The 18,319-nt window shown below is 40.1% G+C and overlaps 1 protein-coding gene across 2 annotated transcripts in view; it reads left to right on the top strand.

The window, feature by feature from the left end:
* LOC136032024 (origin recognition complex subunit 4-like) overlaps positions 1-18,319 on the top strand; it is a 218,236-nt gene that overhangs the window by 158,170 nt on the left and 41,747 nt on the right. For both annotated transcript variants that reach the window (XM_065712104.1, XM_065712102.1), the window contains exon 8: positions 16,154-16,306. In XM_065712104.1, the coding sequence (XP_065568176.1) occupies positions 16,154-16,306 (153 nt within the window). The remainder of the gene's footprint in view (positions 1-16,153; positions 16,307-18,319) is intronic.

The raw sequence follows: 18,319 nt of genomic DNA, 5'->3' as shown, positions 1-18,319 counted from the left end.
ACATTTATATATCCCCCTGTGCCCCCGGCATCCCCCTTGTAGTTGTGTCCCTGTGTCCCGGTCGTCATTTATATTCCCAGTATCCCGGTCGCCATTTGTGTCCCAGTGTCCCAGTCTGTAATTTCTCTTTGAGCGTCCCAGTCGCCATTTATATTCCCTGTGTCCCTGTGTCCCGGTCGTCATTTTTGTCCCGGTGTCCCAGTCTGTAATTTATCTTTGAGTGTCCCGGTCGTCATTTATATCTCCGGTCGTTATTTGTGTCCCAGTGTCCCGGTCGTCATTTTTGTCCCGGTGTCCCAGTCTGTAATTTCTCTTCGAGTGTCCCGGTCGTCATTTATATTCCCTGTGTCTCGGTTTTTAGTTTTTTTTTCTTTTCAGTTTTAGTTTTTTTTATTTTTTTTATTAGTTTTTTTTTTCTTTTTAGTTTTTTTTGTAGTTTTTACCTTTTTTTAGTTTTTGTTAGCTTTTTTAGTTTTTTTAGTATTCTATTTTTATTTTTTTTTTGTAGCTTTTACTTTTTTTAGTTTTTTTTTTCTTTTCGGCTTGAATACATTCGTTTTTGAATTGGTATATGATGTGTCCCGGTCGTCATTTATATTCCCTGTGTCCCGGTCGTCATTTGTGTCCCGGTGTCCCGGTCTGTAATTTCGTCAGTCGACAAACATGACGTCAGACGACAAACAACTTCATGACGACATACATGACTCAATCCTTATAATAACGTCAGTCGACAAACATGACGTCAGTCGACACACAAACATGACGTCAGTAGACAGACACACAGACAAACAACTTATTTTTATATATATAGATAAATTGTTTGTCGACTGACATCATGTTTGTCCACTGACGTCATTATAAGGATTGAGTATTATAACGTCATGTTTGTATTTTGTATGTTTGTATATGACGTCAAATGCTTTCTATATGACGTCATTACATGTATATAAGAAGGCATTTCAAAGAGAATTTTTTAGTATAGATCTTAAAATGACAGAAGAAACAGCCGAGGAAGCTGCTCAAATAGTTAATTCAAGAAATTTTAGTATAAATCCTACAATGGCAGAAGAAACAGCCGAGGAAGCTGCTCAAAGAGTTAATGCCAAAAGGCTTGCGGCTAAAGAACACAAAACCGCACAGTTAGATGAAAATCAACCTGGACAGCGAGAGGCAAAACGTATCAAAACTGGAAATGATAGCGATGATGATTTGGTTTGGGATTTCGACTTGGATAAGGTCATCAATGCCTACCAGATTTTAGTTAAAAAAACAAAGGTTCGGCGATATGTATTTCATAGTGACGACAGACAAGCCAAGGTAAAACAAACCAAACAACTTGAAAGTGATACCGATGGTAAAAAAAAACGTCGTTGAAAGGACTATCGTTTCCCAGCTGCAACATCTTTTCCAAAATCATAATAATTTAGTGCTTCTGTTCAATACAGCAATCGAATTTATGCCTACTGATGCGCAACTATCAACGAAGTGGCAATCGTTATGGTCGGTGATCAGTTCATACCTCGACATAATATTTTTTGTAGGTGAAACAATCAGTTGACAAGAATTGCTTAAACTCATCGATGCCTACGATGCCCTACAATATCCCATCATTTTTTGGGATGGAGCCGACGGCTATCACTTCAATATTAAATTGATAAATCCAGCCACTAACAAAGAAATGGATAAGAAATGCAGCGCAATGAAATAGTAATGCCTATAGATTAATGATTCGTCATTTATTACATTTACATATAATCCGTCGTGGGATTAGATACAACAGCTTTTACATCCTGGACAATCGCCGGTTCATGGATATGACATCACGGCCCGTGTCTTCCGGCAAAAGTTGCTCTCCTTCATCTCCTAAAGAGTTATGGGAGAAATACAAATCGCAAATGGCCGAGAATATACTCCACCGAATACGGCTAGAAAGGTCAGATATGACCTTGGACTTTACAACAGAAATTTATAAATGCACTTTAGTTATGTTTGAAGATTTGTGCTTATCTATTACAAACAAACTTCTCAAGCATTTGGGAATGCCTTAACCTAATCGACTGCTTCTATTTCGACATGTGTAGAATGGGATCGTGAACAAAGTTACAACACAATTGATCTATTGTCGTATGTTACAGACCGGGACACTCAAAGCGAAATTACAGACCGGGACACCGGGATACAAATGACAAGCGGGACACAGGGAATATAAATGACGACCGGGACACTCAAAGAGAAATTACAGACCGAGACATCGGGACACAAATGACGACCGGGACACAGGGAATATAAATAACGACTGGGACACAGGGACACAACTACGACGGGGACGCCGGAAGGACACATGAGGGATATATAAATGACGACGGGGACACAGGGAATATTTGATTAGCAATTACCATCAACAAAGCCCAAGGGCAATCATTAGAAAAATGCGGTTTAGATCTGAAAACGGATTGTTTTCCCATGGACAATTATATGTTGCATGTTCAAGAGTCGGTAAACCTGACAATCTATTTATATGCACAGACAATGGGACAGCGAAGAATATTGTATATTCGCAAGTTTTACGTAGTTAAAAACATATATATATCTATCTATATTCACAGGTGGGACACAGGGACACAACTAAAATGGCGCGTAACTAATATGGTGCGTAACGACTTACGCGCGCGGGGGGGGGGGGGGCTTGGGGGGTGCGAAGCGCCACACCAACAGCTAGTTCTTAATAATAATTTCAGCATAAATAGTAGATTTTTTTTTTAGCAAGCATTGTTCTTTATTATTGATCTGTCCCTACAAACTGTCTGATTCAGGGCTTTATTAAGTATGAGGGATGCTGGGGGGGACAGTGATGGCCACCTTTTTGTTTATCGGGCTTTTAGTCGGTAGTGGGGAGAGGGTGTCCTGGTCTTGAGTTTTGTGTTGGCTGGGACTGGTGACGGAGCCGTTCGGCCTCGACCGAGATCCGTTGATTTTTGAATTTAAAAAAGAGGGAATAGTTGTGGGAAAAGTCAAAGTCATGGCCAATTGTAGAAAAAAGCCAAGACAGATTGCCGTTGTTACTGTCTGCCATTTATGCTACACCTTTCCGTGCATGTGTGTCCCTTCACAAATGCCGAACTAGAGTCGTACCTGTTGGAGGTTCTCGCTGGGGAACACACGCAGGTTGACTACGGGTTGACTTACTTGAAAATTTTCCTCTCATGGCTATCACTCGACAATGCTGAACTAGAGTCGATTTTTTTTTTTTTTTTTTTAATGTTGATTTTTGAATTTAAAAAAGAGGGAATAGTTGTGGGAAAAGTCAAAGTCATGGCCAATTGTAGAAAAAAGCCAAGACAGATTGCCGTGGTTACTGTCTCCCATTTATGCTACATCTTTCCGTGCATGTGTGTCCCTTCACAAATGCCGAACTAGAGTCGTACCTGTTGGAGGTTCTCGCTGGGGAACACACGCAGGTTGACTACGGGTTGACTTACTTGAAAATTTTCCTCTCATGGCTATCACTCGACAATGCTGAACTAGAGTCAACCCTCTCATGCTAATTCACGGTGGGTTAGGGTTCAACCTGTTGGAGGTTCTCTCTCAGGTTAATTCACGGTCGAGGAAGGGGGAAGCAGCATATTGACAAATTTGGCAATCTATTTACAACTGATTACCCCGCCAAAGAAATGAATATGAATGGAAATAACGAGTCCAATTCAAGGCCTACAAGGGCCTCCTGCAATCTGCCTCGACTCTTATGCAGGTGAACTTGCAATTATAAGCCAAGGGATTTGGGCCAGAAACAAAAATTTCAACTGTCTGTAATTGACTACAAAAAGTGGAGTAGACATGGGCTCGATGGGAACCCCAAATGAGAATGAGTATATTGTTGGTATGTGTGAAGCGGATGGTTAGGATTTGTGCTTTAAGCGACAAACATGGGCTCAATGAAATACCCTTATGAAAGAGGAATATGGTGTTGGTATGTGCCTATAGCAATGGCTATACCGCTAGAGCAACAGGTCTAACTAGCCTCGGCTTGAAGGCATCCGTGCCTCAAGCGGTGAACATGGGCATAAGAAAGGACTACATTGTTGGTAATGTTTAGCAATTGATTGCCGCTAAGGAAACAGTCTAACCATTCAACGGCTTTAAGCATCCGTACTCTAAGCGGTGGGCATAAGCTAGATGGGATGACTGTCTGACTGTCTGATATTTATTAGCGAAGAGAGAGAGAGAGAGAGAGAGAGAGAGAGAGAGAGAGAGAGAGAGAGAGAGAGAGAGAGAGAGAGAGAGAGAGAGAGAGAGAGAGAGAGAGAGAGAGAGAGAGAGAGAGAAGGAGAGAGAGAGAGAGAGAGAGAGAGAAGGAGAGAGAGAGAGAGAGAGAGAGAGAAAGAAAGAGAGAGGGAGAGAGAGAGAGAGAGAGAGAGAGAGAGAGAGAGAGAGAGAGAGAGAGAGAAGCTTGAATGCTCTACAGTGGACATGGGCTGGATGGGAACCCCAAAGGAAAATGACTATATGGTTGGTCTAACCATTGACAGCTGTAAGGATTCGTGCTTTAAGCGGCGAACATGGGCTCAATGAAATCCCACATGAAAGAGGAATATAGTGTTGGTATGTGCTTAGAGCAATGGATTACCGCGAGAGCAACAGTCTAACTAGCCGCGGCTTGAAGGCATCCATACTTTCAGCGGTGAACCTGAGCACTTTGCCTAGGTACTTTGAATTTAAAAAAGAGGGAATAGTTGTGGGAAAAGTCAAAGTCATGGCCAATTGTAGAAAAAAGCCAAGACAGATTGTTGAATTAAGTGGGCAGCCCAGTCAAGGGTTAATTTTATCCCTTTGATTGCCGTTGTTACTGTCTGCCATTTATGCTACACCTTTCCGTGCATGTGTGTCCCTTCACAAATGCCGAACTAGAGTCGTACCTGTTGGAGGTTCTCGCTGGGGAACACACGCAGGTTGACTACGGGTTGACTTACTTGAAAATTTTCCTCTCATGGCTATCACTCGACAATGCTGAACTAGAGTCAACCCTCTCATGCTAATCTCATGCTATTCTCACCTTCATTACCTCGTATGAGGCCCTGATGCAGCCAAGTTAAGCCATTCCCAAATTTGGGTGCTCCTCTACCCTTTGTTGGCCATTGAGGTTGTAAGTGAGGGACACTGCTGAGTGATGGAACGATGGAGTTAGAGGTAAGTCATGGAGGGGCCTAAACCGCTTTGAAGTTCCGGAGGAGGATTGAGCGAAACGGTACAGGGGACAAAATTCGGCTTTTCTGTGTCCTTGGCCGCTGTTTAGAGAGGGCCCAGGCCTGCGAGCCGTCCCTTGAATTCGCCACCCAAGTGGCTGCCCCGTCAGGCGTCGAATAATCTTGCGTCTATCCAGTAATTACTTAATGGCAAACCTGAGGGGATGGCTGAGGTTGTGTGTGGGGGGCTCCCCCGAGGCCGCACCCTAATCCAAGTCTGGAAACGCTTTGTTGTGATTAAGGGCCCTGAATTGGCGGTCAGAAACCAAAATTGAGAGAAAAATAAATTTTTTGTGTCATAAAATGAGGAATTTAAAGTTAAAATCACAGATAAAAATTCCCATTTGCGATCGCCATGAGAACCAGAAATGATGGATGGCTAAAAGAATTCTGAGGCTGAGACTAGCGCGGGCAACACAAGTTTGCCATCCAGAACAGAACAGCATCCAGAACAGCAAGCCTGAATCGGGGGCAAACCTAATTAAAAATCACAGTGATGAGTATTAGGAAAAGCCCCGGCGCAGAAAGAAACCCAATCGGACGGAGAGAAGGAAAGCCTGAGGGGCGTGGGGCGGATGGCCTGTAGGAGGCATCATGACACTTCAAGGAGGAAGGCCTGGAGTGCGGACATACGTCCCTCGTCGGTGACCCATCTCTACCGAAGGGTAAGAAGAGAGATAGGACCAACCTGTATCAAAATACGACCCCGAATGGTGCTCCGGTAAAATGGTGTTCCAAGGTAGAGAGGGGAAGGGAAGAGATTTATGGGGCCCTGAGAGAAAAGGGGGTCTTTGCTGAAGTAGCCAAATTGATGCCCGTAAGGGTAAGCAAAAGTGACTGGTAACCCCTCTAAGAAAGTGATGTCGTCCTATTAATGGAAGCCGTTGAGGTCAAAATCATGGATGGCAATCTAGACTTCGGTTCTGATTTCGCCTCCAAAAGATTGGAGTAGGGCATTACAAAAGGGAGATGCTAGGATGAGAAGATGGCATCCTGGATTACGGAGGTTGTAAACGGGTTGGATCAGGATTTGTCACCCTCGCCCCAAGAGATGCAACTCCGAGAACAAGTTTCTCTATTGAAAATCCGAATGTCGTGTTACCGGAGAAGCTCATAGGGGTGTTGGTGGCCTGCAATTGTTTCCTCAATAAAGAGCAAATTGAAGTGACCTAGATCCGTGTCAATGAGGGAAAGATCTACCTCCACGTGACATATGATGTGGACTTGTTCCCTGAAGTGGAGAAGCTTCCGATTCACCCATTGGAATGAGGGGACACAGTGTCCTCAATCCTCTCTACAATAAGCCCGTGTAATCCAGCCCAGCAAATGATAGAGCGGAACCTTCCAGTTCTGGCTAAATTGAAATGATGCCAGCATATGAGCCGTGGGGTAGAGTACTGGCAGATCAATGTACACCACTGCCAAGCCGCCTCTTATAATCTTGGGAGGGTGCTTGCAAAAATGCAGACATTCTTTGCAATGGTCCGGGAGCCATGGATCTTCGGAGGAAAGATCACGGGGAAGGTTAAAGGAGCTAAATTCCATGAACAAAATTAGGTGAGCATCGCTCTTAGAGCGTATATTTATCATTCAAAAGATTTGATACTTGACAGTTGTCTAAATATTGCTCTAGGGATGTAGTAGCTGTTCTGGTGAAAAATCTGATTGGCCATGAACATGGCGTATTTAGTTAAGTTTACATGCCACATGATAAGAAACCGCCACCAAAGAAAGTATTGGAACTTGTGGTATACTGTAAAGCTGAGAAGATTCCCCTAATTCTGTCATGTGATGCAAATGCCCATCACAAATTGTGGGGAAGCACCGATACGCATGAAAGAGGATACGAATACGTATTGCCAATCTGTCTTTCAACCCTTGAATAACCCAAGAAGATCTAGGCAAGGAGACTGAAAGACTCACAGAGAGAATTGACAATGCGTTGAAACAAGCGACCCCTCCGACACTTGTTGAAGAGGGAGACCAAGGCAATAACGGTGGACTCTAGAATTAAAGCAAAGAAGAAAACTGACCTTAAGGCTGCTAAGAACTGGTATCCGAACGAATAATCCTGAAGAGTGGGGCACTTACTGAGAAGGTCCAAAACTCCTGCAAAAGGAAATAAGGAGAGCAAAGAGAACCTCATTGAGGAGTTTCTCTGAAAGTATGAAGTGGGATGAAGCTACTAATAGGCTAGTAAAAACCTAAAGAAAGATCACCGGGCACTCTTGGGAAGTATGGCAAGAGTGGATGGTACTCTCACAGCGGTCCCAGAAAAAAACCTGAACTGCATGCTCGAAATACATGTAAAAGACCCTGAAGAAAATAGTTCCCTTCCAGCTTATTTTATAAACCCAGACATGGAGGAGGAGCTAGCGTCCCTGGGAAGTATGGCGAGAGTGGATGGTACTCTCACAGCGGTCTCGGAAAAAACCCTGAACTGCATGCTCGAAATACATGTAAAAGACCCTGAAGAAAGTAGTCCCCTTCCAGCTTATTTTATAAACCCAAACATGGAGGAGGAGCTAGCGTCCCGAATGGTAAGGGAGGACCGGATCAAAAAAGCTGTGGATGATTTTCAACCTTAGAGCTCCTATAGACGACAGGATATTCCCTATAACATTCGAAAAAAGATGGGAGGAAATACAAACATATTATATTGGTATTGCAAAGAGAAGCCTCGCTTTGGGCTATGTCCCCCGTACATAGCTCAAGGCAAGGAGCGTTTTCATACATAAACCAGGGAAAGAGGACTACTCAAGCCCCCGGTCTTATAGGATGATTACATTAATCTCCTTTCAATGGAAAATGATGGAACCATTGATCCATTGGTTTCTGTTAAGTAATCATGACACCAAGATTACGATATCCGATAAGCAAATGGGATTTAAGATAGGATGCTCTACAGACGCTGCAGTTCAACAATTGGTGTGGCAAGTAGAGTAAGCTTTAGAATGTAAAGAATACGCCTTAAACAAACATTCCTTGACATAGAAGGAGCGTTTGCTAATGTTTTGTTTTTCAATCTATAGAAATGGCAATGGAGGAAGCAAGACTAGATAGATCTATTCTTACAAAGATTTCTTATATGCTCAGGAATCAATAGTTAGTCGTTAAGCTAAAGGGAATAAAAAAATTAAAGACAGTTCACAAAGGATGCCCCGAGGGGGGGGGGGTAATCTCCCATATATCTGGAACCTTGTCATGAACAGCCTGCTGGATTTATTAAAACAACAATCTGGATGTAGCCTGGCATATGCGGGTGACCTAATACCCTTACTCAGAGAAAAATGCCGAAGGACACTGTTTGAATTGGGACAGCACATGCTGGACAAAATCCAAATATGGTCACAGAATCATAAACTAAGCTTAGCACCTGAAAAGAGTGAAGTAGTAGTAATCACAAAAAAGAGGAAATGGCTAGGTCCATTTGCTTTAAAAATATATGATCTCCCATTATCCCTTAAAAAGTAGGTGACATACCTAGAGGTCATAATCGATCACCAACTGAGCTGGAAAGCTGAAAGACGGTAATTATATCGATTTTCTTATAGGGAAAGGTGTTTTGGGTCAATTCAACCCGAATTGCGAGTCGTATACCCCCCTTAATAAGGGTGCAAAGGCTAGCTTGCCTAATAGTTGCATCAGCATATCATGGAACCGCTCCGGCATTCATGGAGTTTATCTAGGGACTTCTACCCATGGAAAGTTTTTAGAGGAAGAAGCATTAAAAAAATGATGTTATGCCACAGATAAACGGCCAATAGACCCAAAGACAGCAGATACGAAATATGAAAAGTAAAGACCATGCTGGAAACTGTGGCTCATTGCTTCAGTGCAAGGAGCTGCAGATACCTAAAGACAATACCATTCCAACAGTAAAACCGGAGAGGCAATTCCAAATTGCCATGAAGGACAGAAAGTAAATGGAGCAGGAGATGGAGCTGCTGCACCAAAGTAACGCGATAATATGTTATACTGATGGCACGCAGTTAGATGGAAAGCCGGGGACAAGGGTAGGAATATATCAGAATACTTCTGATGTGGACAAGAAGGTAATCAGTTATCACCTGGGAAAACTTTCTATTGTTTTTCAGGCTGAAACAATTGGAATAGAGCGAGCAGCTGGAAAACTGGTTGGAAATAGGAAGCACAGGAAGAGATATATGTGTCTTAACTGACAATCAATCATGCCTTAAAGCTCTTCAGAACATAAAGACTCGGCAGAATAGAGAATTGGAATGCTATGAAGCCCTGAAGAGCTTGGCCATCCTTATATGGGTCCCTGAGGATTCTGGAATAAAGGGTAATGACGTGACAGATGAAGCAGCTAGGGCTTGGACATCAGTTAGATATTATGACCCAGAACCTTTTATTCCAATTTCTCAGAGTTGTGCGAATGCAGCAGTGTGGGGTTGGAGCAATGAGAGAGTGGAATAAAATTGGCTGAGAAAGGTGGGTTGTAAGGAAATGAAGGTTTTACTCCTGAAATTCAACCCCACCCTGACTAAACATTTTCTACGACTGAAAAGGTCTGAGAAGAGAGTGGTTACAGAAGCCATAGCAGGAATTGGACATTTCGAGAAACATCTTTCCTGAATAAGAGGGGGAGGGGGATTCCCATTATGCCAAAAATGTGAGATGGCTACCGTGGAAACAAGAAGGCATTTGATAGAAGAATATCTAGCTAGGATTCGCCACCGGCTTGAGGTATTTCATAATGCTATTATTAAGCTGGGGGACATAGTAAGGAAAGGGGAGGTCCGACACCTGGCAAGATATATGGTAAGGGTGGGGGCCAAACCCATAATTGCCCCCCCCCCTCTTAACCATAAATAGAGTATAGTTTTTGGGGCAGAGACAATGGGTCTTGAAGGCCTGAGCCCCAACCCACTGATAGTGGGTCCACCCCACCTAATAATAGTAATAATAATGAGGGAGGCTGCCACTTGTTCATGCAGCCCCCATTTCTCAAATTCAAGTGCAACATTGGTTTAAAAGCGCTTTGATATTGGTAATGCTCTAGTCATCCTTGACTATCATCCAAATATTTAAAAAGCTTCTTTTAAAATATTTTTCTGAGGACGAAGGGGGCCTTAAATATTAAAATTGAATTTTAAGTTTTTCATTTCCCCGGTTTTGTTGAGAAGATCTTACAACCAATCTTTTAAAGGGATAGAGCCAAAACTCTATTGAATAAAACTCAAAGATAGCTATACTCCTAGATAGCATAGATAATATATTTAAAATATGTTTAAATAACTTTCCATTTCTAAAGGTCATGTTGTCACAAGGTCTCTAAACATGCATGCAGCCGATGCAAAATGAGCAGTTACCATAAAACGTAATATGCAGCAGTACCAGTAGTCATACAATATTGCATATTTACGCACGAATCATTAGAGGGAGCTAATGAATTCAATTATTCGGGAAGGAGATGCCTGAAGCTTCAAAAATTGGTTTTTCAAGGATTCAACAAATCCTTCAGATTAATTCTTAGTGTGCAATATAGATGATGAGGGGACAACAGCAACTCTCTCATAGTTTTAGCATTTTAATTGGAATGAAATATTACATTAACATCCTTACCTGACAGAGGTGGAAGGGGTAGCGGTATACCCAGGGAGTAATTTTTTTTTCAATGAGCCCTGCCCATTGAAAAAAAATTTGGGCCAGAAAAATCCTAACTATTTCAGGAACGGAGTTCATTCTCAAAGCATTTTATGCAAAAGTTAATCTTTAGCGTAAATAATCAACTGTGTGTTAGAGGGGGAATGAAAAGAAATTTCCACCTATGTTTCCTATAGCATTGATATAATATCAAAACCGGAAAAAAATTAAATATAAAATGAATTTTCTCCATTGAAAGTAAAGAGCAACATTGAAACTTTGAAGCCAACACAAGTATTCCTGTAAATGAGGTGGACTGATGTCCTCCCAAACTCACTATCATTTACGCTGAAGTGTCAGGATATTATGCAAATTGAACATAATCTTAATATGGCACAAGTTAATGGAAGAATTGGGGATGGGGTTTAACTTTTTTTAGTTTTGAGCTTTGGCATCCCCTTTTAATCCTATTTGAAAAAAAAACTTTTTTACATCTAATCAATCAAATAGCTGAAAGTAAGAAGTAACATTGAAACCTTAAGGGAACGGAAGTTGTTCCGTTTCTGATGGTGGTTGCTTCTTCCTTAGTCCCTGGAATTTTACGTTAAAGTTTGACCTTTTATCGCGATTTCTTAAGAACGACTCCTGAAACATAAGGGCCGTTGAATTTCAGTGAGAAGTATTTTTAAATAATTTTAAGACTTTAGGGTAAAGTGCGATGGTGGAGGAAGGAGAAACTCGCACCATATTCAGAATAATTTCTGCTCGTTTAAGTCTTAATCTTGCTCCTTACTTTCAGTTGAAAAAACTTTTTTTATTTTATCTCCGATGTATTGTAAATACTGAAGGTTATTCATGGCTTCACTTTGGCGAAAACCTTCAACAAGAATGTCGGTTTCCATGCTCTTCGAGGGACCATTGTAGTTCATAAAGCAAACATGATCTTTCACTTTCTGGTTTGCCTTCTTTGAGCTGAAGCAGAGGTAACAATATTTATTTCTTATTCCTACATATAATAATTTTTTCGTAAAGACATCAATGATTACCCCAACACAACCTTTTGCAGTATAATCGTGTCCTTTGCTGCGTTTATTCCAGCCACCATCACAGATGACCTTAGTCCAGAAAAAATCGTTGATAAACCTGTCCTCATGAATGGCTAATTTCAGGGATTCACGACCATTTTCTTCTAAGACAACTGATAGTGCATCCATCCATGCGTTACCAACTAAGCGTTCTAAATTCATAAACGTTTTCGGATTCATATTTTTTATTCCCAATACACTTAATAATTCGTTCAAAGATGCGTAGCCTCCTCCGGTCCCCATGATACCCCATACAGCTTTCACGTTCACGTTGCCTCGTAAATTGCTGATCTTCTCTTTTTTGTTACCTAATATCTGTTCACTGAAATTTGTTAGGTATTCTTTTACAGTAGTGAGGGGGGCTTCCGGCTCACCTTCTACTCGCTTTTTCCAGCCACAGTCTTGGCAGATAATGACGAGCTTTGTTTGGAGTCCAGTGTTTTTAATTTCTTTCACGCAAAGCTTTGATTTCCCGTCCTTGCAATTGAACTGATGTTTTATTGCTTCTATAAACTCACTAAGCAGATGACGCAAGTTGACTATACAATTTACATCTGGAATTCCAGACAAATCGATTCCAAAGTGTTCTCCTGGCGAACCAAAATCGCAAGAGCTACCAGATGGCGCATTTTTACTAACCGTAGAATCATCTATAATAGTTAAAACCGGATTCGGAGTTTCGGAAAGCCTGGAGCAATTTGGAGACACTGGAAATTTTTCTTGTTCTGGTAAACTTTCTTGTTCGGGCAAGTTTTTCTTCCTGAAAAAAAAAAAAACAAGAGCTAAGAGCTCATATGGCACTTATGACGAGGTCGGAAGAACCAAGAGCTCATATGGTATGAGCTCTAGCAAAATTCTAAGAATCAATGGATTCATTGAAAAGGAAAATCAGATAATTAATGCCGGTCGGGATTTAAAATAAGAGCTCTAAGACACCAGGTCCTTCTAAATATCAAATTTCCTTAAGATCTGATCCCCACTGGTAAGTTAAACATACCTCATTTTTTTAATTTTTCCTCTCCCTTCACTCCCCCAGATGGTGAAATCGCGGAAAACGACTTTATCAAGTCAGTTTGTGCAGGTCCCTGACATGCCTGCCAATCTTTATTGTCCTAGCACGTCCAGAAGCACCGAACTCGCCAAAGCACTAGACCCCTCTAACTCCCCCAAATGAGAGCGGATCCAGTCCGGTTACGTCAATGACGTATCTACGATATTTGTTTATTCTACCCACCAAGTTTCATCCCGATCTCTTCACTCTAATCATTTTCCAAGATTTTCGGTTTCCCCATCCAACTCCGCCTACTGTCACCGGATCTGGTCGGTATTCGTAATAAGAGTGCTGAAGCACAAGATCCTTCTAAATATCAAGTTTCATTAAGATCTGATCACCAGTTCATAGATTACAAATACCTCATATTTCTAATTTTTCCGAATTACCCTCCCCCCAACTCTCCCAAAGAGTGAGGATCCGGTCCAGTTATGTCAGTCACGTATCTTGGATGTGTGCTTATTCTTCCCACCAAATTTCATCGTGACCTTTCCACTCTAAGCGTTTTCCAAGATTTCCGGTCCCCCCCCACAACTCCTCCCAATGAAACTGGATTCAGCCAGATCTAAAATAAAAGATCTGAGTTGCAAGATCCTTCTAAATATGAGATTTCATTAAGATTCGATCACTCCTTCGTAACTTAAAAATACCTCATTTTTTCAAATTAACCGTCTAATGACCCAAATTCATTGAACAAAGAAGGTATTGAACTGATAATCAGCCAGGTTTATGATTCAATCACGCTCGAGTTTAATCCAAAGTTTGCAAAATTGAGCAGGCTCTTGTTAGTCTGAGATTTCAAATTGAAAATTTGGAGGAGAGAATCGGTCGAATAGAAAAAAGCTTGATAATTATGATCAGGAGTCCATGCTTGATAGCCTTGTATTTCATGGGGTAAAGTAGTTACCTGGTGTAGACACTCATACAACAATATCTAACATTATAAATAGCAAAATGTCTGTGCTGGGCCCTTTACTTGATTCAGTTTATGTGAACAAGGCGCGCGTTTATCTAAAGGATACATATATTGCTAACAGTATTTGCAAAATCCGCAGATGATTTAATAGCAAAAGCTCATATTACTCTCAAAAGATTAGAGATGTTTACAAGTTTCAGTTTGCTGTGTGTGAATGTAAAGAAAAATTCTTACTGACATTCTGTAGAGTGGGTGATTCTGTTGATGTAAGTAGTAAAGTTCTATTAGGTGAAAAGCTGCGGTCCCTCGGCTTCCATATTGATTCAAATCTATCGTGGAAGCATCATAGCGACATTATCTCCACCAAAGTTGCACGTGGAGTTGGCATCCTCAAAAGATTGAAGCATATTCTGCCGGAATGTACTCTGCAGGATATATTTTGCTATAATCTACCCATATATCATACGGATGTTTAGTTTGGAGAAGCAATTTTATGTTAATTACAAGCTAAATGGCTTTCTCATAGTTTTGATCGGACGATTTCGCTAAAAAAAAGGGGGGAAAGAAGGCCTAGTTACCTCCAAATGTTTGGTTACTTAAAAATACAACTAGATTTTTTTTATTATATTTTTACAAACGTTTTTGTTAGTAATAAACATACGTACCTTACGAATTAGCTTATGTAACGAACTTATATATGTGTGTATTTTTATTACGTATATGAGGGAGTTTGCCCCCTCGTCAATACCTCGTTCTTTACACTAAAGCTTGAATTTTGTCCCAAATCTTTCAGAATGACCCTTGAATCACAAAGGCCGTAGAATAACTAATTGAAGTTACTGAAAATACTTTAGCGTAAAGAGCAAGGTATTGTGGAAGAGACAAACCCCCTTATTTAAGTAATATTTTATGCTCGTTTTAAGTTTTAATGTTGATCATTACTTCTATTTGAAAAAAAAAAATTTTCTCATTGTCTTTTTATAAATGATGCTAGAAAATCCTGCGACCCCTTCATGGAAATTCTCTTCCCTCATGAAAAATTCCTCCATGGAAAGATCCTCCCACGTAACCTGCCCCCCCCCCCCCGACCCACCCTAACCCCAACACAAAAAAGTCCCCCTGAAAACGTCTGTACACTTCATAATTAACAACTACTATGTGTAAACAATGGTCTAAGTTTATAAGTTGCCGCCCCTCCCCCGGGAACTGATGTGGATTTAGTCATCCCCAAAGACATATTTATTAGATTTTTGACTGAGTTAAACAGAATGGTTATCTCAAAATTTTGATCCGGTGACCTTGGAGAAAACTGTGCGTTGGAGGGGGCCTCGGTGCCCTCCAGTTTTTCGGTCACTTAAAAAGGACACTAGAACTTTTAATTTACGTTAGAATGAACCCTCTTGCGACATTCTAGGACAACTAGGTCGATACAATCACCCCTGAGGAAAAAAACAACAAAGAAAAAACAAAAAATACGCACCCGTTATCTGTCTTCTGGCAAAAATACAAAATTCCACTTTTTTTATGATAGGGGCTTGAAACTTCTACAGTAGGGTTCTCGGATACGCTGAATCTGATGGTGTGATTTTGTTAAGATTATGTGACTTTTAGAGGGTATTTCCGCCTATTTTCTAAAATAAGGCACATTTTCTTAGGCTCGTAACTTTTGACCGGTAAGACTAAACTTGATGAAACTTATATATTTAAAATCAGCATTAAAATGCAATTCTTTTGATGTAACTATTTGTATCAAAACTTCGTTTTTTAGAGTTTTGGTTACTATTGAGCCCCTTCGCTCCTTACTACAGTTCGTTACCACGAACTGTTTGAAAATGTAACTTGTACATGAATAAAAGTAATATAAACTACAATAACGTTGGAATAGAACTTACCAATGTCTCAGGTTTTCCCATCCTTTATTTGTTCTTATTTTTTTTCTGCCCATTGTGAAAATTCAAATGCTAAACTGTTATCTGACTTGTAACCAACCAAATTTCAATGGTCAGCTGTTACCAATTAGACATATGAAAAAAATTTAAATTCCCTTTAAATCCGATCGTAATAAACAACAGTATTTAAATATTCTGGTACAACCCTCAAGAGAGCAATTAAGCCAATGAGAAAGGAGAAAATCTCGTTGCGTATTTCAATGCTATAGGAAATAGAATTTGCTTCAAACCTCGGAGATCCACCTTAATCTACTTACAGAATGAACTCTCCTTTACGAGTTAACAATGTAATTCTTTTTCAGCTTCAAGTAATTTTCCTTTTGAAAAAACGGTTGGACGATGAACCATTCAATTTCGCTCTCGTTTACAAAGAGTATGCCAATCAATCTAACAAACGAGGTGGAATCAAAGGATCAGAGAGGACTGTTGTCAAAAAAGCATTTGAGAGACTTCAGGTAAGCAGACAAACCAGAAAACTTGTTTATAATTCAAAACGTTATCCAGGGGACCAAATGTCATAGATGCAATATAAGAGGAATGGAATTGGGTATTGCATTGAAATTTCCAGGAAACGTTGAAGGGGATGTAAAACTAAATCAAAAGACAATCTATGTATCCAGATTTTCTTAAGGGTGTCTATGCAAATCCCATAAGAAGCTAAAGGCATTACGCTGGATCTCTCAGGTGTATTGTTGGGGATGTTGAACTAATCAAAAGACACTGAGAATCCAAGGTTATTAAAAGGACGTATCTGCAATGTCTCGGGGATGGATAAGGTTATTAAGTTGATACTTTTAGGGCATGATGAGGTTTAGCCAAAAGACGTTATTTGCGTACAAGGTTGTTAGAAGAGTATGTCTGCTATGTCTCAGGAACGGCTTAGGAAATGAAGTTGAATCTTTTTGGGAATGGTGAAGAAGATGATGCATTTGAAGTTGTCTATGCTCAATGCGGGAAAATGATCGATGTCACCATGGTTTCATACCTTTAGAAGCGCAGATACTATGCAGATACAAGTCGTAAAATTTGGTCCAAAACGTAAATACGAAGCCAAAATAATGCTTCTTAAGTAGAACAACCCCCCAAAAAACTTTAAAAATATTTATTTAATTAACCAATAAATAACAATATCAACTAAAATAAAAAAGAAATTGAATTAAAAAGAGAAACAGTCATATAACTCTTGATATAACTTCTGTATCTCTGTAATGATGAGAGACATTGCCATGTTTCCTAGATAATTCGATTTTCTTCGCTCATTTTACCAATACTGAATATCTAACTCATTCTCGACCAGAATTCATCTCTTTTTTCTGTTGCGACAACTGTCTATTACCTCAAAGGTGGCACTTCTGTACTTCTTGTATGATTCAACCTTATATGAACTCAAACTTACATGAACGTAATCAAAGGTGACAAATACCCGTGCTTCAACTATAAAGTTGGTGATAATAAAACCTTTAGTCTCTCAATCATGCAGGTTGAAACTTATTTTATGATACTAATCCAAAAAAGTTTGTAACAGGCTTACATTTGTGCTAAAAAGTTGGTGATGTGTAGTGTACTAAGGCATCAGAAGCACGTCTGACCCACTTCAGTTTTCCGATTGAACCAGCCGAAAATCCTTTCGTGCTTACGATTCAAACATGGTGCAAAGTATCCCACTTTTTTCTACAAGGCTGGCAATGGAAGGGATGGAAGACACTGGAGGGGCCACGAACCCACTTTGCCACCCTTCCAAACTATAAACATTTAAGGGATTTAGTAACTCTACACTATATCGTTGACCACGTGCACTCCTTTTAATCTCTAGTTATTTTGGGCTTGGGTTTGTGTTCTTTCTGGGTATTTTTTCGTTTTTTTTGTTTTTTTTTGGCTTCTCTTCAATTTTGTTTGTTTTCAAGGACTTATAATTTTAGAAAGTAAAATAATCATCGGCATAAATGGCAAATTAAATTATTTATTCATTGTGCTAACATTAATTTAATCTTCTCAGACTTTAAGTAAAATTATGCTTACGATTCAAACATGGTGCAAAGTATCCCACTTTTTTCTACAAGGCTGGCAATAGAAGGGATGGAAGACACTGGAGGGGCCACGAACCCACTTTGCCACCCTTCCAAACTATAAACATTTAAGGGATTTAGTAACTCTACACTATATCGTTGACCACGTGCACTCCTTTTAATCTCTAGTTATTTTGGGCTTGGGTTTGTGTTCTTTCTGGGTATTTTTTCGTTTTTTTTGTTGTTTTTTTTGGCTTCTCTTCAATTTTATTTGTTTTCAAGGACTTATAATTTTAGAAAGTAAAATAATCATCGGCATAAATGGCAAATTAAATTATTTATTCATTGTGCTAACATTAATTTAATCTTCTCAGACTTTAAGTAAAATAGACATAATTTTTTTCAAATCGTCTCTATCTGCTACTATAAATATTCCATTCTTTTTCCATTTTAGTCTCATAA

Source organism: Artemia franciscana, chromosome 10 (assembly GCF_032884065.1).
Source record: "Artemia franciscana chromosome 10, ASM3288406v1, whole genome shotgun sequence".
Lineage (NCBI taxonomy): Eukaryota > Metazoa > Arthropoda > Branchiopoda > Anostraca > Artemiidae > Artemia > Artemia franciscana.
Note: the sequence above shows the minus strand (reverse complement) of the source record. Positions and strands in the feature narration are given on the sequence as shown.